The sequence below is a fragment of the Phaeoacremonium minimum genome (assembly GCF_000392275.1).
Source record: "Phaeoacremonium minimum UCRPA7 unplaced genomic scaffold PA7_03_scaffold_496, whole genome shotgun sequence".
Taxonomy (NCBI): Eukaryota; Fungi; Ascomycota; class Sordariomycetes; order Togniniales; family Togniniaceae; genus Phaeoacremonium; species Phaeoacremonium minimum.
Window position 1 is genome coordinate 1474107 of NW_006921398.1, and position 18159 is coordinate 1492265.

At 50.0% G+C, this 18159-nt stretch overlaps 4 protein-coding genes across 4 annotated transcripts; 2 read left to right on the top strand and 2 right to left on the bottom strand.

Annotated features, from left to right (window-relative positions):
- Positions 1-5616: 5616 nt before the first annotated feature.
- UCRPA7_7067 (putative nonsense-mediated mrna decay protein 3 protein) lies at positions 5617-7261 on the top strand (the record flags this gene model as incomplete). The annotated part of the gene is made up of 2 exons (XM_007919602.1): positions 5617-5690; positions 5743-7261. 2 exons carry the CDS (start codon positions 5617-5619, stop codon positions 7259-7261), a joined length of 1593 nt encoding a protein of 530 aa, XP_007917793.1.
- A 2210-nt stretch (positions 7262-9471) lies between these two features.
- UCRPA7_7068 (putative pre-rrna-processing protein esf2 protein) lies at positions 9472-10473 on the bottom strand (the record flags this gene model as incomplete). Its single annotated transcript, XM_007919603.1, has 1 exon — positions 9472-10473. The coding sequence occupies one exon, from the start codon at positions 10471-10473 to the stop codon at positions 9472-9474; it is 1002 nt and encodes a 333-aa protein (XP_007917794.1).
- Positions 10474-10519: 46 nt separating this feature from the next.
- UCRPA7_7069 (putative aldehyde dehydrogenase protein) lies at positions 10520-12392 on the top strand (the record flags this gene model as incomplete). Its single annotated transcript, XM_007919604.1, has 4 exons — positions 10520-10527; positions 10855-11281; positions 11340-12224; positions 12279-12392. 4 exons carry the CDS (start codon positions 10520-10522, stop codon positions 12390-12392), a joined length of 1434 nt encoding a protein of 477 aa, XP_007917795.1.
- A 1779-nt stretch (positions 12393-14171) lies between these two features.
- Positions 14172-15762, bottom strand: UCRPA7_7070 (putative phosphomevalonate kinase protein; the record flags this gene model as incomplete). Its single annotated transcript, XM_007919605.1, has 2 exons — positions 14172-15270; positions 15494-15762. The coding sequence occupies 2 exons, from the start codon at positions 15760-15762 to the stop codon at positions 14172-14174; spliced, it is 1368 nt and encodes a 455-aa protein (XP_007917796.1).
- Between the last annotated feature and the right edge of the window lie 2397 nt (positions 15763-18159).

Sequence of the window (18159 nt, forward strand, 5' to 3'; positions counted from 1 at the left end):
TCTGGTTGTTGCCACAAGTCATCGAGATCGGCTTCGCTCAGGAACTTTTTAAGACTGCCCAGTTCCGGAGTACCAACTCCAGGGCCCAATTCACTTCCAAAGCCGAAGGCTGCTCCTAGACGATCTTCTGAAGGCTCTGTATCGTACCAATAGTTAGGAGGAACGTAATCGTACGGTCCATCCATCTTCATACCACCTGGCCCAAGTAGTTCAGGATATCCACGCTTGGAAGCCGATGCGATTATTGGAACTTCCCAATCCGCATTTTTTAATGCACTGATGTACATGGGAGTTGCCTTCTCGTCGGGCCAGAAGTCACTTCCAACAAGAAATCCAAGCACGCTAGGATGAGTCTGAAGCATCAATGCTTCATGTTTCATGCTCGCGTTTGCAGTCTGGAAGTCGTTTGCATCCCATACCGGTACGGGATCACCTAGATTGTCATTATAACTCCAAGCTTCCCACTTATCGCAGCATTCCCACCCAGGGATTACCATCAAGCCAAACTGATCGCAAATTTCATACAGCTCTGGATGCTCCATCTTCCCCTCCAAGCGAAGGGTATTTAGGCCCATGTCAAGCATATACTTCGCTTGGACTGTGAACTTGGCGCTGTCCCATCGGAGGAACACGTCCGGAGAATAGCCTCCACCAACAACCTGAAAACGCTCACCATTGACGAAAAATGTCGTATCGTTGAATGAGCTCACTTCAGATGTCACCTTGCGGATACCAAATTTATACTTTTCGGTCTCATCTGACAAAGTGTTGTCGATCAAACATGATAATCGAGCTGTATAGAGCGGCTGTTGTCCCCATCGTTTTGGCCACCAAACCTTGGGTTTCTCAATAGTCGTTGAAAGAAGTATTTCCGATGTCTGTAGAGGTTCCAGGTTCACTCTTTTCGATAGGGCGATGAGTGATCCATCTTCGTCGACGATAGATCCATTCACTGAGATGCTGACTGCATGATTTTCAAGATTTTGAGCTGTAGTTCTGAGTGATACTGTAGTGCTGCTTCCAGCCGGAAGTTTAAAATCTGTGGTGATACGCAGAGGGCCGAGTGCCACCTGTCCAGTCTGTTTAATGAGGACATCTCGCCAGACGCCCGTGCCGTTGTCAGGTGGGAAAGGATTCCAGTCAACAAAGCCAAGAGCAAAATCATGCATATAATCCGTCGGATAGGCTTTGATAATCAGGGCATTGTTTGAGTTGACGAGACTGGAAACATCATATATGTGACCACCATATGCCCCAGACTGCAATTCCTTCGCTGCGACTTGTTCACCATTGAGCCAGATATCCGCCTTGGAGGTCACTCCGTTTGTAATTAGAAAATAATGTTGCCCTGGAGATGGGTTTATCGGTAATTCATGCCGATACAGCCAAGGCACACGGAATGGACTCTCGTCGAAATGATCGAACGTATCAGAGAACCAGAGCTCAGTATCATTATAAACACCAGCAGCCAGTAAACATCCCATCACAGTGCACCTTGATGTCGGCACATGGTACCAAGAAGTGGTGTCTACTCCTGGAAGGCTCAGCGAGGCCAAGTCTGTACTTAAATTCGCTGATGATAGAATGTCCCATGATGGTATAGCTGTTATGCTGGGGAGGCCATACACAACAGCAACGCTGACAGTCAGAAAAAGCCCAGCAAAGAGCCTGCAGAAAGCCATTGCGGCTCTTCGAAATAGGATCTAGAGGATGGGTCTTGCAGCATCGCAGTGGCGGCGCAGGAACTATGTTTAATACACCCGCTTTACCGCCTGGACCGAATACCTACTGCATCAGAATGTAAGTGAACTGCTAATTAACGTTACGTTACAGCCGCTTTGAATGTCCGGCAGTGAGCAACACCCCGCAAATTTGGCAGGTCTTAAGCTACCCCAAGCAAACTCAATTGTAATCAGCCATTCTGTGGCCCACCGCTCACAGACCTTGGGACCAAAGTTAAAGATGACATCGTAATGATAGGGAAGTCCAGAAGCGGGCACATTAGCGAAGCTGACCGCACGCAGGTGTAGTGTGGTCCAGCAAACGTTGTTATCTCTGGAATAGACAAACGCATCGTAACGGTGTGGGAGGTGCAGGCTACTCAGTACCACGTTCCGGATAAAGATCGTAAAAATGGTGCAGGAGATCTGCGTCGTGTTCGAGGAGTCGGGTGACCATATTTCCTTCTCGTCTCCACAGCTGCCATTTTTGGTTATTAATTAAACCCGATTCGTCAAACAATTGATATATTGATGAGGCTTATATTGTTGTGAAAGAATTGTATGTTCGAAGTAATATTGGCTATATATGGCGTCTTAATTTCACTAGGCCAAAATTATGGGCAAATGAACAAATCATCGTGAATAGAAACTGGCGTATGTGTGTGGCCACGGATATGTAGTTTTGGTGCGAAAACATTGGGTGCATTTTTGTATACTCAAGTCTATGTCCAAGCTACAAGTGCTTGTAATCATGTCTCAGGCTCAACGTGATTGATGCCTGCGAGCAAGGTTTGCACACGAATTTACGGTGCACCAAGCCTCATACATGCGTATGAAGAGCTGAATGTTAAGCGCGCTGTGGCGTTTTCTGCAGCATCAAAGGGGTGGGGTAGAATCTTCAAGCTGAACTTCACCTTCTTCCATTTTCTTCTTCACCCGCCGTTGTTCCTTAGCTTAGCCATCCAGAGATCGCGTCTAGAATGGACACCGCGTATCATCATGAGCAGCTCCAGACTCCAAGATCCTTAAGAATTCTTAATTTGCAGCCTTCGATGAACAGCAGTGAAGCACTACGATGCTCTATCAGCCAAGTGAGCCTAGATTCGAAACCTACGTTCGAAGCCCTATCATATGTTTGGGGAGCCAAAGAGCCAAAGAGACATGTCATCGTCCAAACAATATCCCAGGGCTGTAGCCGAGAACGAACACTGGTGGTGACGCCAAATTGCGCAGCAGCGCTCAGGCGGCTGCGGTATCGATTTCGTGTGCGAGCTTTATGGGTGGATGCTATTTGCATTGACCAGACCTCAATCGAGGACAAGAATCAACAAGTTCCGTTGATGGCCCAAATATATGCATCTGCAACTCAGGTATTGGTGTGGTTAGGTGAACCGAAAGAGGGAGGCGATTTCATGAAGAGCGCGTTCAATGTAGTGAGAAAGGTCGGTTCGCTCTACCAAATGGGTCTCATCAGACCACATGTAGACCCGGCGGTAAAGCCTCCTGAGATACCCCTGCCACATATCAGAGTATCGGAAGCCCATATTGCTTCTGAGGTTCGTAAGCATAAAGGTACGCGCTTCTACCTTCTTACAGGTCCTATATCTACTAACCTCGGCTCCAGGTCAGATGCTCGAGATATATGCTAATCCATACTGGCAACGAGTCTGGACTGTTCAAGAGATTGCTCTGGCTAGAAAAATTGTCATCATCTCAGGCTCTGTCGAGGTCAACTACCCAGACTTCTGCGTTTTGACTGTCTTCATAGATAGCAACATGTCTTTCTTTCCTGATATGGATTGGTTGGGACGTGATGTGAAAGTTCAGCGCCTCGTCGATCACTTTTTGGAATCACATTTTGTTCTCCTCGATGCGGACGACTTGGCAACTCTGCACCGGAAAGGTGGCGGCATTGTTCAAGAGATGGAATTTCCTGAACAGAATATTTTACTTGGCGCGAAGTCCTTGAGTGCGTCTGAACCGAGGGACAAAGTTTATGCAATGTTATGGGCGTTTATGGACGCGAAAGAGAAGGATATCCATGCGTCTCTATTTAAAATCGATTACGAAAAACCATTGGACGAACTTTTTACGGAGTTCACGGTATTCTTGCTCAACCATTTAGAGTGGGAGTGGAAATGTTGGCCCATGTTGCTTGCGAGTGAAGGCCGCAATGCCGAAAAGTCAAGCAACATACCTTCGTGGGTCCCGGATTGGGAGTTTAATGATAACTACTACGACTTGTATGCTTTTGGTACACGAGTATCGGGACTAGGTATTGATGACAGGGAAGACGAAGATAAGATTTTGAAGTTTTATGTTGATGGGAGATACCTTCATGTCTGGGGGATGAGGTACGCTAGTGTTATTGCAGTTTTCAATTTTCCGAATCCCCTCAACACCATCGACGAGCTCGACAATGACTCGGAGGACATGGAACCAACCGCGATTTATTCCTTAAAGATTGAGGCATTATCGTCGTTGAATCAAATCATTGAATTTTTTTCAGAAGGCGACAATGATCTTGATCGACACTCATTCTTCACCCATTTATCCCGAACACTCTACACGTTCGACCGCCGGGAAAATATGGGCCTAGACGACCGAACCAGTCAATGGACTGAGCACGAATTGGAGCTATCGAAAATTTTTGAGATCGACCCTATTATTGTGAGATTTCGAATATTAGACGAGCTCCTTGAAATAGCCAAAACTATGACCGGCCAGGGCAAGTCGCGGCTGGACCAGTGGCTTGAAGTATCCAGAGTCGTGCTCTCAGCTTATTTATCTGATGAAGAAGTTGATGCTTGTATTGAGGTCGCTCAGGAAATGGGCGAATTGGACGATTTATTTGCTGCGGCTGACAGCGTCCCTGAAAACCGAGCTCTATATGATGTCGCATTTCTGTTGGAAGGACTTGAAGATTTCATCAATACTAACGAGATAATTACGCTTATTCTGACTCTTCACCGAGGAAAGAGTCTGTTTTATACCGACAGGGATAAGATTGGCATCAGTTTCCCAGTTGAGTTTGGAGATGTCATCAGTATTTGGAGAGGAAATCACATACCAATGATAGTACGAGACAGGAAGTTACCAGACGGCGAAGCCGGATGGACTCTTGTCGGGCCAGCTTACTGTGATGGCGTTATGTTTGGAGAAATACAACCTAAGAAGGAGGATATTATAGAATACATTTTAATGTAACGGCTAGACGAGAAGAAATCCAAGTGTGTGTGTAATTCTCTGCCAGCATGATAAACGAAAATTCGCCAAAAGGAACAATGAATAAATAAATAAATTAAATGCTCTGCTTCCAAGATATCGTTTATTAATATATATCCATAAATTTCTATAAATGTAGTAATCTCATGTTGAGAAACAGAAACGGCATTGATGCCCTCCCGAACTGACTCGACATTTACACCTCCGCCTAGGTAATGAATATTAGTTCAGAAAGGGAATCACTACCTCCTCAACGAGAGGTTACTACTTTGTAGAGGTCGATAGACCTATAGTAATAAACAGAACATTCGAGAGCTTGATAGTATTACGACTCTCAAATATGAGTAGCTGTAACCTTCAGAAATTAATATGTAATACCCTGGCGGAGGAGTATTACCAGGCGGAGTTCAAAGGTTGTACTGGACCCCAGCCACTGTGGACTGCCAGCTGAGCGCCAGCTGCACGACCACGCGCCAGTTGCCAGATAACCTTCGCCACCTGAGGCGGCTTGGTGCTTATCGCGCTTATCAATCAGCGGGGCAATCGAGAATTTTGGGATTTTGACGGCGGTGCATGTCGCTGCCTCTAAACTTTTTGCGATTTCCCAACCTGGAGAATTTATATCTCCAACTATCAACTTCCTTGACAAGTATTGCACTTAACTCTCGCGATGGCGTCCTCGATGGACTTAGACGCCCCGATCTCCATAGCACCCTCAGCAGGGACCGCCCAGACCGGAGCAACGTATGTTTTGACCTCATCAGCGACTCGGGCATCAAATCTAATAAACTTCTAGTATTCTCTGCTGCAACTGTGGAGCGCCGATCGACGGCACGACAGCAGCAGGCGCCCTGTGCTACGACTGCGTGAAGCTCACTGTCGATATTTCCCAGGGAATACAACGAGAAGCCGTACTGAACTTTTGCCGAGATTGCGACCGCTGGCTTTTGCCCCCAAGCAGTTGGGTGGCAGCAGCACCCGAGTCGAGAGAGCTGCTTGCTCTTTGCTTGAAGAAACTGAAGGGACTACACAAGATACGAATAGTAGACGCAAGCTTTGTTTGGACAGAGCCGCATTCGAGACGTGTCAAGGTGAAGCTCACGGTACAAGACTCCGTGTCTGATGGCGTTTTGCTACAGCAAAGTTTCGAGGTTGTCTATATTGTCGCATACCAACAGTGCCCAGAGTGTGCCAAGTCCTACACCGCAAACGTGTGGAGGGCAAGTGTACAGGTCCGGCAAAAGGTCCTGCACAAGAGGACATTCTTGTTCCTCGAACAACTAATTTTGAAGCATGGTGCTCACCGCGAGACACTGAACATCAAGGAAGCCAAGGATGGAATCGACTTCTTCTTTTCGGCGAGGAACCAGGCGGAAAAGTTCGTGGACTTTTTGACATCAGTTGTGCCTGTCAAGGTGAAGAAGTCGCAAGAGCTTATTTCTCAAGATATTCACACCTCAGTCAAGTCATATAAGTTTACATACTCGGTGGAACTCGTACCCATCTGCAAGGACGATCTAGTGGCACTACCCATCAAACTTGCAAAGCAGCTTGGCAACATTTCACCCCTGGTCTTGTGCCACAGAATTGGCACGTCTGTCAACTTTCTCGATCCGAACACCCTACAAACAGCCGACCTTAGTTCGCCGATATACTGGAGGGCACCTTTTGTTTCACTCGCAGATGCCAAGGAGCTGGTTGAGTTTATTGTACTAGACTCGGAGCCCACAGGCCCAAGCAAAGGCCGATGGTTGGTGTCAGAGGTAACGGTGGCTCGTGCCGTCGATTTGGGTGTCAACGATAAGACATACTCAGTCCGGACACATCTGGGTCATTTCTTGAATGCCGGAGACTCAGTGATGGGGTATATGCTAACTGGAACAAATTTCAACAATCCACAATTTGAAGACATCGAGGAGTCTAATACGTACGGTTCACGAATTCCGGATGTGGTGCTTGTCAAGAAGCACTGGCCACGGAAGAACAAGCACAAGAACAGGAAGTGGCGCCTCAAGCGCATGGCAAAGGATGAAGGCGAGCTCCTGCCAAAGAAGTCGGACCAAGAGCGGATGGATAACGAGTACGAATTGTTCTTACGCGATGTGGAGGAGGACGAGGAGCTCCGCGCGGCCTTGGCCCTTTACAAGAACACGAACAAGAAGAAGTTACAACAACAAGCTGCTGGGATGGATGTGGACAATATGAGCATTGCGGGAACTGAAGTCACAGAAGATGATGACGGTCCAAAGGTCAATATGGACGAGTTGCTGGAAGACTTTGATGAGCTGACTGTTGAGGACCATGAGATGGAATAATCATTTGATTTCCCATTTGCGTTTCTTGAGGGTCTCAAAAAGCCGGGCAGATATCGCCCGACACTGCGGATTCGGCGTTGTGGTAGATGGTTTACATACAATTACACTTCTGCGCACCACTGTCGTTTGCGATACCCCTTGTCGCCACCTAGCCATGTTGATGACCCCAAAAAGTCATTTACCTTTGCCTGCTTCATCCCATGCCCGTCTATGATGCGATTGGCCTAGCTTCAGATGTTACCACCCCTTCCATCTAAGAGGTGATACATCCCGTGGTATGTATGTATGATTCTGCGAAAGGCAACCCTTGATAATGATTTGAAAATCGAAAACGCCGAGTGCTGTAAAGTCAGCCAGTTGGACAGCCTTGCAACCAACATACCTTACCTTGTGAGCTCATGTCTACCAACCGCCCAACCCGCAGCCTTGTGTAGTCGGACTTTGGCGGCGTGAAGAGATCCACTTGTCAAGCATGTCCAATTCATCGATGGCATGTACTTCTCCATCCAGAACACTGTCGTTGTCGGCTACACTCTTGTCGGCTCGAATACTTGAAGAAGCATATGGTGGCCAAATGTTTCCGCCGCCACTATTGTTGACCGTACCTCCAATGCTAGTTTGGGTGTCATCTTGTTGGTCGCGCCTAATTCCAAGGCTTCTCATTCCCTTGCCGGGGAGGAAATCTACCTGGATCTCATCTGAGCTGGTGGCGCGGGAGCGGCTCCTCCATCGCAGTTGCGTTCGCTTCCTGGTCAAAATCGGGTCGCGAGGACGAGGAAGCGGAGAAGGCTCTGAGAATAAGTTGTTTAGTTCGTTGGGTGCTTGGGAGCCGAATGGGTCTGCAGTGGAGTCATGCGCATATGTTGCCCCGTTTTGTAAAGGAGGCGAGACGCTGAAAACATGTCTCATGGTATCGTCATCGACTGGAAGGGGACGAAAGCGCACTGCGACGGGGGGTGGTTGAGGTCTTCCCCCAATCCATCCGGCCATCCTAGTGGGAGTGTGAGGGTCATTCACTGAGGTCTTCGGCGCGGATTCGTCAACACCCCATGAGCGGATGTCTCTGCCTGGCTTGGAGACATTGATGTCCGGTGATCCCATTCCTCCCCAGGCATTACCACCAGAGTCATATGTGCGATTACCAGCACCTCTGATATCGTTACATCCTTGGTATTCCGGATATACAGCCCTGGAATTTGGACCACATGGGTAGTGATGATCAGCCCAAGCAGACATATCTTGCTCATCCTGCCCATAAAGCTCTTGGCCCCAACCTCCTTGACCCCAATTGGCAACAACAGGATCTTTGTGTGTAGCCGGCGCTAGATTGATAGGGGTTTCCTCGACATGCTGGTCCTGTCCGTTGGCGGTGTAAGTGTGAGATTCCCCTGAGAAATCCCATCTATTTGCATTTGAGGCCTGGCAATGAACACAAACTGGGCCGCCACTAGTAGCATCCTGAGCTTTGCGCGGAAGCGCTGTTCCCTGGTCGATCTGTTTGATACATGTCTTAATCGCTGCTACCATCCACGTCTTTGGGGCTTCTGCCCAGATACTCTGGACATCAGGCCAGGCGTTACGGAAAGATCTCATGACCCGGTTGCAGATTTGCCCTCCGTACTTGTGATCGTGGGTGCGATTTCGGTCGAGAGCTCCCGCGATGAAACCCTCAAGCTGCGCAACGCGTTCAGAATTGTCTGCGATACCAAGGCCACAGAGAGCGTGATCAATGGTCATCTTGTTGAGCTGCTGACGGCACCACTTGATATCGTCCCACAGATTTTGAATGTCGTTATTCATGGTTGGAGGTGAGATCGTAGTGAGTGTAAGTGTGGGAGTGTTAATGAAGGCGAAAGTCCGGGATCGAGTCGAACAGAAAGAAGTTAAGGATACTGGCTGCTAAAACGATCTGAAGATCTTGCTCGGGTAAGAGAAGCGTTATAAGTGATAAATACGAAAGAGTAAAGTTTTAGTATGAGGAGAGGAAGGAGTCGAGATTGGCGACCGACAAGGACTGCTCTTTATTTCCCAAGTTGGAAACAACTCTGAGGCTCAACGGAAAGTACGAGATTAGACGAATTGTTCTGTGAGGACTGTTTTCCGCGAGCCGAGGTTTCTCGCTATGGGCAGGTAAAACACCTTGATATTCGATGGCCGGTTGGGGTAAAGATCAAAATTGGGTATTGTGGTATCTGATATAGTTATTGGTACTAGAAGATCTTGCTTAGCACTCTCTGAACCCGCTCAGGTTGGGCCCCCTCCATCTCCTTTTTGTTCGCCAAAGGTATCTGTTTGAAGGTTCTGGCTTTCTCGGACGCCGAGATACCACTACCTACGCCTCCAACATCATCCGTCTCATCACCATCAAGCTTCTTTCGTTTTGCCGCCTTCTTGGTCTGAATACCTTCAAGCACCTTTGCCTGCTCCACGTTTCTTACAAACTCCTTGTTCTCCTTGGTCGTCCTACTAATTTCAGCCCTCATCCTGCTTGTCCTCTCCGCATTCTCAGCGGCGATCTGTTCAGTCAGATTATGCCATTTGAATCCGTTGAGGTACAAGAGGTTCCAGATGTCATCACGATAGTATGACCCCTTCTTGCCGCCGATTGTTTGCGCATTTAGAAGCTGGCAAGCCTCCTTTGCTTCCTTCTTATTGACAAATTCCACCCATCCCTCGGTATATGACTTCTTTTTGTTCCCTCCACTTCGCACTCGTCGTGTATATACAGCGGGGTCCTCTGGAGCAAGGAATATACGGTTGATCTGTCCATAGGGAGACAGGAGCGAGCGAAGCTTTTGCGGCTTCATAAATGGCGGTATGCGTGATAGGTACACTACTCCAGATTTCTTGACAGCCTTCTCCGTCGCAACGAGGTTCTTCTTCGTGAGGGGTTTAGAAACCCCCAATAGTTCTAAGGGCTTCGAGTCATCGTCTTGTTCACGTTTTGCCTTCGTTTTGCCTTCTACCGCATCTGGCTCTGCCTGCAGCTTGATACGCTTGCTGCTCGTCTTGTGCGCATTATCCTCCGAGTCGTAGAGGTCGTCTTCCTTAATGCTCATATCATCATCTTGTTCGTCTTCTGAATCAATTCGCCGCCTTTTTGCACTACGGCCGCCTTTTTGGAACTCGTCTGCCTCGGAATCGTAGCCTTGGCTGCCCTCGTCATCGCTTTCCTCCGCATCGAGGAACTGATTCCGCTTGTCCGGTGCCATATCAGAGAAAGGAGCGGCTTCAAGAGCCAAATTTCGCTCTTTAAAAATGTACAGGTAAGTCGTCCTAGGTGTCTGATCGTGCGTTTAAGTAGAGTGTCATCTGTGAAGCATGTTGTGTGGCTATGATGCGCTAACGACTGGAAGCTTTGAGCACATCGAAAAATTTCCCGCCGGCATATTCCATTTTTGTTACACAGCAGTTGCGTTACCAAAATAACCTTATCTTATCAGTGCCGAGGTCGGTGGGGCGACTTTCCACATATCACAATGTTCATGGAGGGGCATGACGACAATCACCACACGAGGATAATTAATATCGTGCAGTGTCCCTTTTCTTTCGACAATCAAGACTTTCCCTCACTCTCCCGCTAAATATCCCAGCGACCAGTTCCTCAGCTCTAGGATGTCTGTTGAAATCCTCAAGACCATCTCACCCAACACCAACGAGGCGATCATCACGCGTAATGGCGTCTCACAAGAAGAGTTAGAGCAGCTGCCACAGACCGCCTCGCAGGCATTCAAGAGTTGGCGGACGACCAAGCTGGCAGACAGGCAGATCATTGTCAAGAAGGCATTGCAATATCTCTCTGAGCACCAAGATGAGCTGGCTTTGGAGCTCACCACGCAAATGGGACGCCCCATTGCCTACACGGCCAAGGAGGTCGCAACCGCCGTCAAGCGTGCCGAGTGTTTGCTTAAGATCAGTGAGGAGACGCTTAAAGACACAGATGGAGAGCCTGAGAAGGGTTTCAAGCGCTTCATTCGCAAGGTGCCAGTCGGCCCTGTCTTGATCATCTTCGCATGGAATGTGGGTCCCAACTTACCCCTTCTTTGACCGGCATGGCAGCAGAACTAATGTGCCACAGTACCCCTATCTCATCCTGGTCAACGCGTTGATTCCGGCGCTCCTTGCAGGAAACTCGGTCATTCTGAAGCCATCGCCACAGACACCGACGATCGTGGAGCAGGTATCGACCGCGTTCGCTGAGGCGGGGCTGCCATCAGGTGTTCTGCAGTACTTCCACAGCGGCTCGCCGTCAATGATCGAGACCCTTGTACGGAATCCGCTGATCCGTCTCGTGTGCTTCACAGGGTCGGTGGCTGGTGGATTGGCAGTCCAAGCCGCAGCGTCAGATCGCATTGTCAATGTTGGCCTAGAGCTTGGCGGTAAGGATCCCGCATATGTTCGAGGTGACGTGGATATTCCTTGGGCGGCTGAAGAGATCGTTGATGGTGCGGTATTCAACTCTGGCCAGAGCTGTTGCTCTATTGAGAGGGTTTACGTTGATGAAAAGATCCATGATGAGTTTGTTGAAGCTGTCCAGAACGTTCTTAAGGGCTACAAGCTTGGTGATCCGTTTGACAAAGGCACTCACGTTGGCCCCGTCATTTCAAAGAGGTCCAAAGACACGATTGAGGCACATGTTAAGGATGCTCTAGATAAGGGTGCTAAGGATGCGACACCGGAGAACGAGTCGTTCAGCAATCCGCCGACGAAGGGCAACTTCATCAAGCCTACACTACTCATCAACGTCACTCACGAGATGACGGTTATGAAGGATGAGACATTCGGGCCGGTAATTCCTGTTATGAAGGTCAAGAGCGACGAAGAGGCCGTAGCGCTCATGAATGATAGCGAATTCGGCCTCACAGCTAGTATCTGGACAAAGGACACCGACAAAGGTTATGAGCTATGTGACGACGTTGAGGCAGGTACCGTTTTCGTCAACAGATGCGACTTCCCCAGCCCAGTAAGATACTTTTCATTCGATAGTGTGCATTACGTTACTGACATTTTTCTCTAGGATCTTGCATGGACCGGTTGGAAGAACTCCGGCAAAGGGCAGACATTGAGCAAATTTGGTTTTGATCAATTCGTCAAGCTCAAGAGCTACCACATTAAGGATTATGCAAAATGACGCGTTGGCTGAGGCTGGAGTTGAGTCATTTGATGGCTTTTAGGGGTGCAAGCAAGGGAGCGCAAGCCTCTCAGACAATTTCGATGAAGATGGCCCGCATCCCCAATATTCTAATTTGGCGAAGACTTCGCCCGCCCTAGAAGCACACTTGTCCAGAACTTTTGCACAGAAGGCAGCAACGCTTCAATAAATGTGTCAAGCAGTCCGTCGTGTGCGCTTAACCCCCGGGAGACTGTCCGCATTCCATATAAGGTCGCTAGCCAACCCGTTGTGCCAGCCCGTCGTCCCAGCTCCCTCGCCACATTCCAGCACCGTCCAATGCCGTACGCTCTGCGGCCTAATTGCCATGTGCATAGGGATGGCTGATTGACAAAACTAGTTACCCTGCCATACGTCGAGATTCCATTGCACTGAACCCCAGCCCTCGCAATGTCGGGGCCGTCGCCGTGTCCACCGTGAATGTGCCATGAAGCAGTACACGTCGCCGTATATCTTCTTTGAGGCGGCCCACCCCCTCGAAGCAATGCATATCCAGCCAGCCTCTCTTTGTTCTGGATTAACATCGAACAAAATCGTCATCTTTACAAGTCGAGACAAAGCTGGCCAGCCGTTTCGTCCATTCCTTTTTATCATAGTGGACTGCTCTCGAACCAGTTCCCCTAGCCACTCCTTTGTCGCTGCTGTTCATTTTCGTTGAATTGTTATACTTGTTTCCGTGATCTTCTCATCGATTACCACAAAAGAGGGCTACTTGGAGGACCACCTGCATCAAATCCACGTCCTCATCACCTCTCAGACTTCAGCTGGTGGCCATCAAATAAGCATCATCGACTGTGATCGTCTCTTCGCACCTCCACCTTGCGGAGCCAATTCCACGTATCCTTCAGCTCACTTAAACCGCCATCCTTTGGTCCTGACCAGACTTTCATCATGGCTGTCTACGAATACTTCAAGATCCACTACTCTCGCATCCATGATTTGGTGCTGTTCAGGAGGAGGAAGGAGAAGCGCCCTCAGATCGTGAGTACATGGAATCCCACCAACGTTCATCTCATGGCTACATTGCTAATTCTCACTCCAGTCTTCGCCTTTCAACTTCAGGAGAGAAGATTCCATCCTGCCAGGTGTGAGCGATGACGAGTAAGTTCAACCGCGACGATTTGTATTGGAGTATTTGCTGATTGGGGTCACAATAGGATGTCAGTTCTTCGAGAGCAGGCTATAGCTAGCCGCATCGCAGTCGCCGATGAATACATTGGCATCCCACACAGCCGCACAGCTCCCCCAAGGCCACTCCTCCCAGGCGATGCTCTCTCGTCATCACCATCGAGGCTATCATCGTCTCCCGTCAGCCCATCCTCCCTACACGGGAGCATGCTATAGGGGACGACGTCTCCAAGTAGGAGATGAAGTGTATAAGATAAGAGGCGGTAATTTTTTCCTCAGCATACACGGTTGTTCACTCGACTTCATCCATCACACAATAATTAAAAGGAAGACGAAAGCCGGAGCTTGAGATTGTATTGTATAAGCTCCCAGATGCAGGCATTGGAGGAGTAGAGAGGTCACATAGAACAAAAGTGACCAAGGAATTTTTGCTACGACAGCATTTGAACAACTAGAGAAAATCGCTTTAGAAAGACGCGATAGCCTTTTCATCTGGTTTCAAGATATTTAGATAGCCAAATTTCGCAAGCCATAATATTTTCCCCCAGACATCATAAGACTAATCGTTGCCATGATCTCCCCGTACATGTGCATGTCGTTTTTGCCTGTCCCTCATTTTCGGAGCCAGCCATCATATATGTTCAGCTTTTCCATCCTCGCGCCTTCGAGCTCGCCTTTTACGGGTAGCAACCTCACCCGCGTACCCTTCTCCTTTGTCCACTTCGTCAAGAAGTCCTCGACCCCTTTTGTCGTTCCGTCATCATCCTTCACCAGCAGCGCCACGGCATCATACCCGCCGGCACCAGGAACAACACCTCCAAAGACGCCATCGACCTTGCTTAATGCATCGAGCAACTCTGTCTGGCTCTCAGGCTCGATGGGCACGCCGCTCTCGGCGCCCATCTTCCTGACCAGCTCCCGGACCGCGCCGATCGCCACAGGGAGGCCGTCAAGGTCGCCGTCTCGAAGAGCAGCCGCCAGCGCCTCGTTCTTCTTCTGCAGCGAGTCCCACAGCGCCTTGGAGCCCTCTGGGTCGCTCGCCCTCCACGCCAGCACCTGCTTCACCATCCCGACGGTCTGCGAGCCGCAGTCGACGTCGCACATGCGCATCGCCACGCCGGCCGGCAGGCTGATGCCGTCCTTGGTGACCTCCGTGTCCCACCTTGCGTCCTCGGCCTCCCCGGAGACGAGCGTCTCGAGCTTGCTGCCGAACCCGGGGCTGCCCGGCTCCGGGAGCGCCGACAATATCGACGGCGAGAAGCGCGTGTACAGACAGCTGCCGTACACCGCGGCCGCAACGTCGAAGCCTGAGCCGACCTTGCCCTGGGCGGCGCAGTGGGCGGCCTGCGCAAGATTGTGAAGGGTCCGCCTGCCCTTGTCGGTGTTGATGTCGAAGTACATGGGGTGGAGATAGTGTGCCAGCAGTGACGCTGTGAGAGAGGTCACGAGGGCAGCGGACGACCCCAGCCCTGTCTTGTTTGCGCCTTTCAGGGTCGTGGGAAAGACGGCAAACCGGCCTGATCCAATTTTGACTGCCTTGGTATCGACTAAAGAGGAGTCCGGCTGAGAGTAGTAGTCGTTGTCAGCCAGGATGGTGAGCCGAGCCGACTTTACGCTGTGAGACGGCCGGTAATGAGCCACCCGGGAAATGTAGGTGAGGACATAGCTAAGTGTGGCTTCAACGAAGGGATTGGCGCTGAGATTTGAGCCACTGCGAGAGAGGTATGGTAGTAAGTATCAGAAATGAATCGTGATATAAGGAAAGCTATGGAAGCGAACACAGATGGCAAGATGAATTACAGGGCAAGTCCTTATATTTGAGCTGCAAAGACCTGGAGGAGATTGAATGTTGATGAGGTTCGGTCAAGGCAAAGAGCTAGAGAATGCCGTTGATAAGGAAGGTATGACAATGAAGCATAAAATGAAAGACTTACACATGCAATTGGGTGACTTTAATGCCGCCATCCTCATCGGCTAGATGATAGCCGTAACGCCATTGGGCATCAAGGAATTGGGGACTATCGACCACAATCTCTGTCAACTGGACGCCCTGGCTTGTGTGTATTTCTTGGGCGATGACACTGATGCGAGCGCTGAGGCCGAAGACAAGGCCGGTGTAGGCTCGATCAAGGACCAGGTACCCACCGGCCAGCAGCACCTTGCCGGGCGCGGAGACGGCGGTGGTGGGATTGGCGCCGGGCATGATTCGAGCCTCAAGCCGGTGCAGGTCCGGAGGAGAGGCAGATCAACAGCCTCGTGAAACGCTATTTGGGCCCGGAACAGCCTCCGGAGCAGTGGTGACGGCAAAAGGCGTGTTCAGGGAATGGAATGAAAATCACTGGGAGATCATCTATGGCGTTGGATGATCTTCCCGTGAGGGTGGAAAGTTGGACGGGAGATGTCCCAGATCGCCAGGCACAGGTGAAAAAAGGAGCGCAGATTTTGGCGGGGTTCAATTGGCACCTCACCACTCACTCGAGTGCGGGGCAACCTGGAACGTTGTTCTCCTCACCTGTGAGTGTGACAGGCTACACTGCTATGGGCAGCTCCTTGGTATCAGTCGACTGGACTCGAATATACCTCTGTAGATAATTCATGCTATGAAAAATCATGATGTAATTGACATTGTAATCAATTAGCAAACAAAAAATGCAGAAAGCGAGAACTCTTGAAGATGCTACCTGTCAATACCGTCAAATGATAAGGAGGCAGAGTTAGTAGGTAGCTCACTCTGGCATTTCCAGTTTCGCAGCTCTGGGAGAGTAAAAACAAAGAGGCTTTTGGCACAGAGAGTACGAGAAATCTAGTCGAGCAATGAAAGTCGGGATGTCTACGGACGGGCCGGCCATAAGCGGACTTGAACATTGGAGACTCGGGCATGAGCAGTCAGAAGGCCGAATTGGATCGGGGGTAATGACGCTGTCCCCGTGCTAGACCAGGATATCAGGCCATACTATGCCATATGTCGGGCCCGAGCATCGGCATTTTGAAGCGGCGTGGGACTGGGGCACCATCGAAGACAGGGATGCTGCCGTGACCGAATGAAGACGTCGACAGGATCAGATCAGATAAGAACAAATGGACGACGTAATCCATCCCTCGGCCAATCGGCCAGCCATGGGATCTCTAGATCTCCTCTAATGAAGTGATGACATCTGGCCTCTTTTCTGTAGTCGACATACACTCCTAGAATCCTGTACAAACCCATGTCTCGGCGCTCCGAGAGCCTCGCAGTTTACAGCACTTTCATTTGGGCCATCCACCAGGAACGGTGACGTTAATACCTGGTAGGGCGGGTAAGCCGGCCGGGCTGAAGAGTCCGTCCGACTGAGGAGGCTAAGGTTCCCTAAGGTGAAGCTAGGGGGTGCCCCGAGGCGGCCTATTTTCGTACAGCTACGTGACAGCTCAAGCTTCTTCAGCTTCGACCTCCCCACTTTCTTGGAAGGCCAAAGCCTGCTTTTGGAAGAGCCAGGCTCTGTAGTGTAAATAATGTTACTGCGCGACATGAGATCTGGTAATAAGCCAGGCGCGCCGAAGAAGATGACCAGGGCTCCTAAGGGCAGGGCAAAGCGTGTGAACTGTCTAGGTGGGTAGCCACAGTGGATCTTGCTGTATAGGCCCTCCAAGGTCTGGACCTTGAAAACCTCCAGGGATGGGAGAAGGAGGTAATTACTGTAATTAATGCCAGCTCAGTAGTAGCAGGATTGACACATTTCTGACTAGTCACGAAGAGGTGCACGCCGTCTGAGGTGATCCATGATCGAGAGACGCCCATGTACTGTATGACTGCCAGGATAAGAAAGTTCATGACGATCCAAGCATGAACATCAGAAAAGTTCATTGCTAAGATGTGGCACTTTTTCTGTTTTTGGGGTACAGAGTGTGATAGAGATTTGGGAAGGGGTGGAGGAGGGAGACAAGCGGGTGGGACCTTCCCGACAAGCTGGCGCTCCTTCTCTCAGTGTGGAGAGTGGCAGAGTGGCTTCCTCGTTTTGGCTTCCGGCTTCTCCCTTGCTGCCTTGCTCCTGCCCGCTGCTCGATGCGCACCTGCCGTTCCGTTCCAACGAAAATGGCTGCTTTCCCATTGGAGCGCACTCATCACTCGAGCGAGATGGAGTGTGGCCAATCAGAGATTGCCTCTTTTAATGCCTCTCTTCAGGAGACAAGAGCCTGCAGTTCGCTGGCACGCACATGGGAAACCCCACGGAATCTCACCTTTTTCTGGCCTTGTGCCTGTTCCTTGTGTTACCAGTCTTGTCTTGGACGGTACCGGCATACAGGCAGTGGATTTAGCAGCAGTGCCTCGTTTATCCGGTTTGTCTTCTTCGCCTGTGGCCCTCTCTATTCAGTGATCTTCGCCTCCGAGCTATCCGCTGTCCTCAGGCTGGATCTGTGGGTGTGATTCGCCTGCAGCTTGCACTCGTCATCAACTGCTCCGTGTCGTTGCAGCCTGGTGCCTCTCGAAAGGCTCAACAAGGCCACGACACGACGCCGCCTTTCCACATGCTCTAGGTATCTTCTGCCAGCTACCTGAGGTATGAGAAGGGGAAAATGCCATTGACTGAAGAGCATATCGCTATCCTGAGCATTGATATCAAAG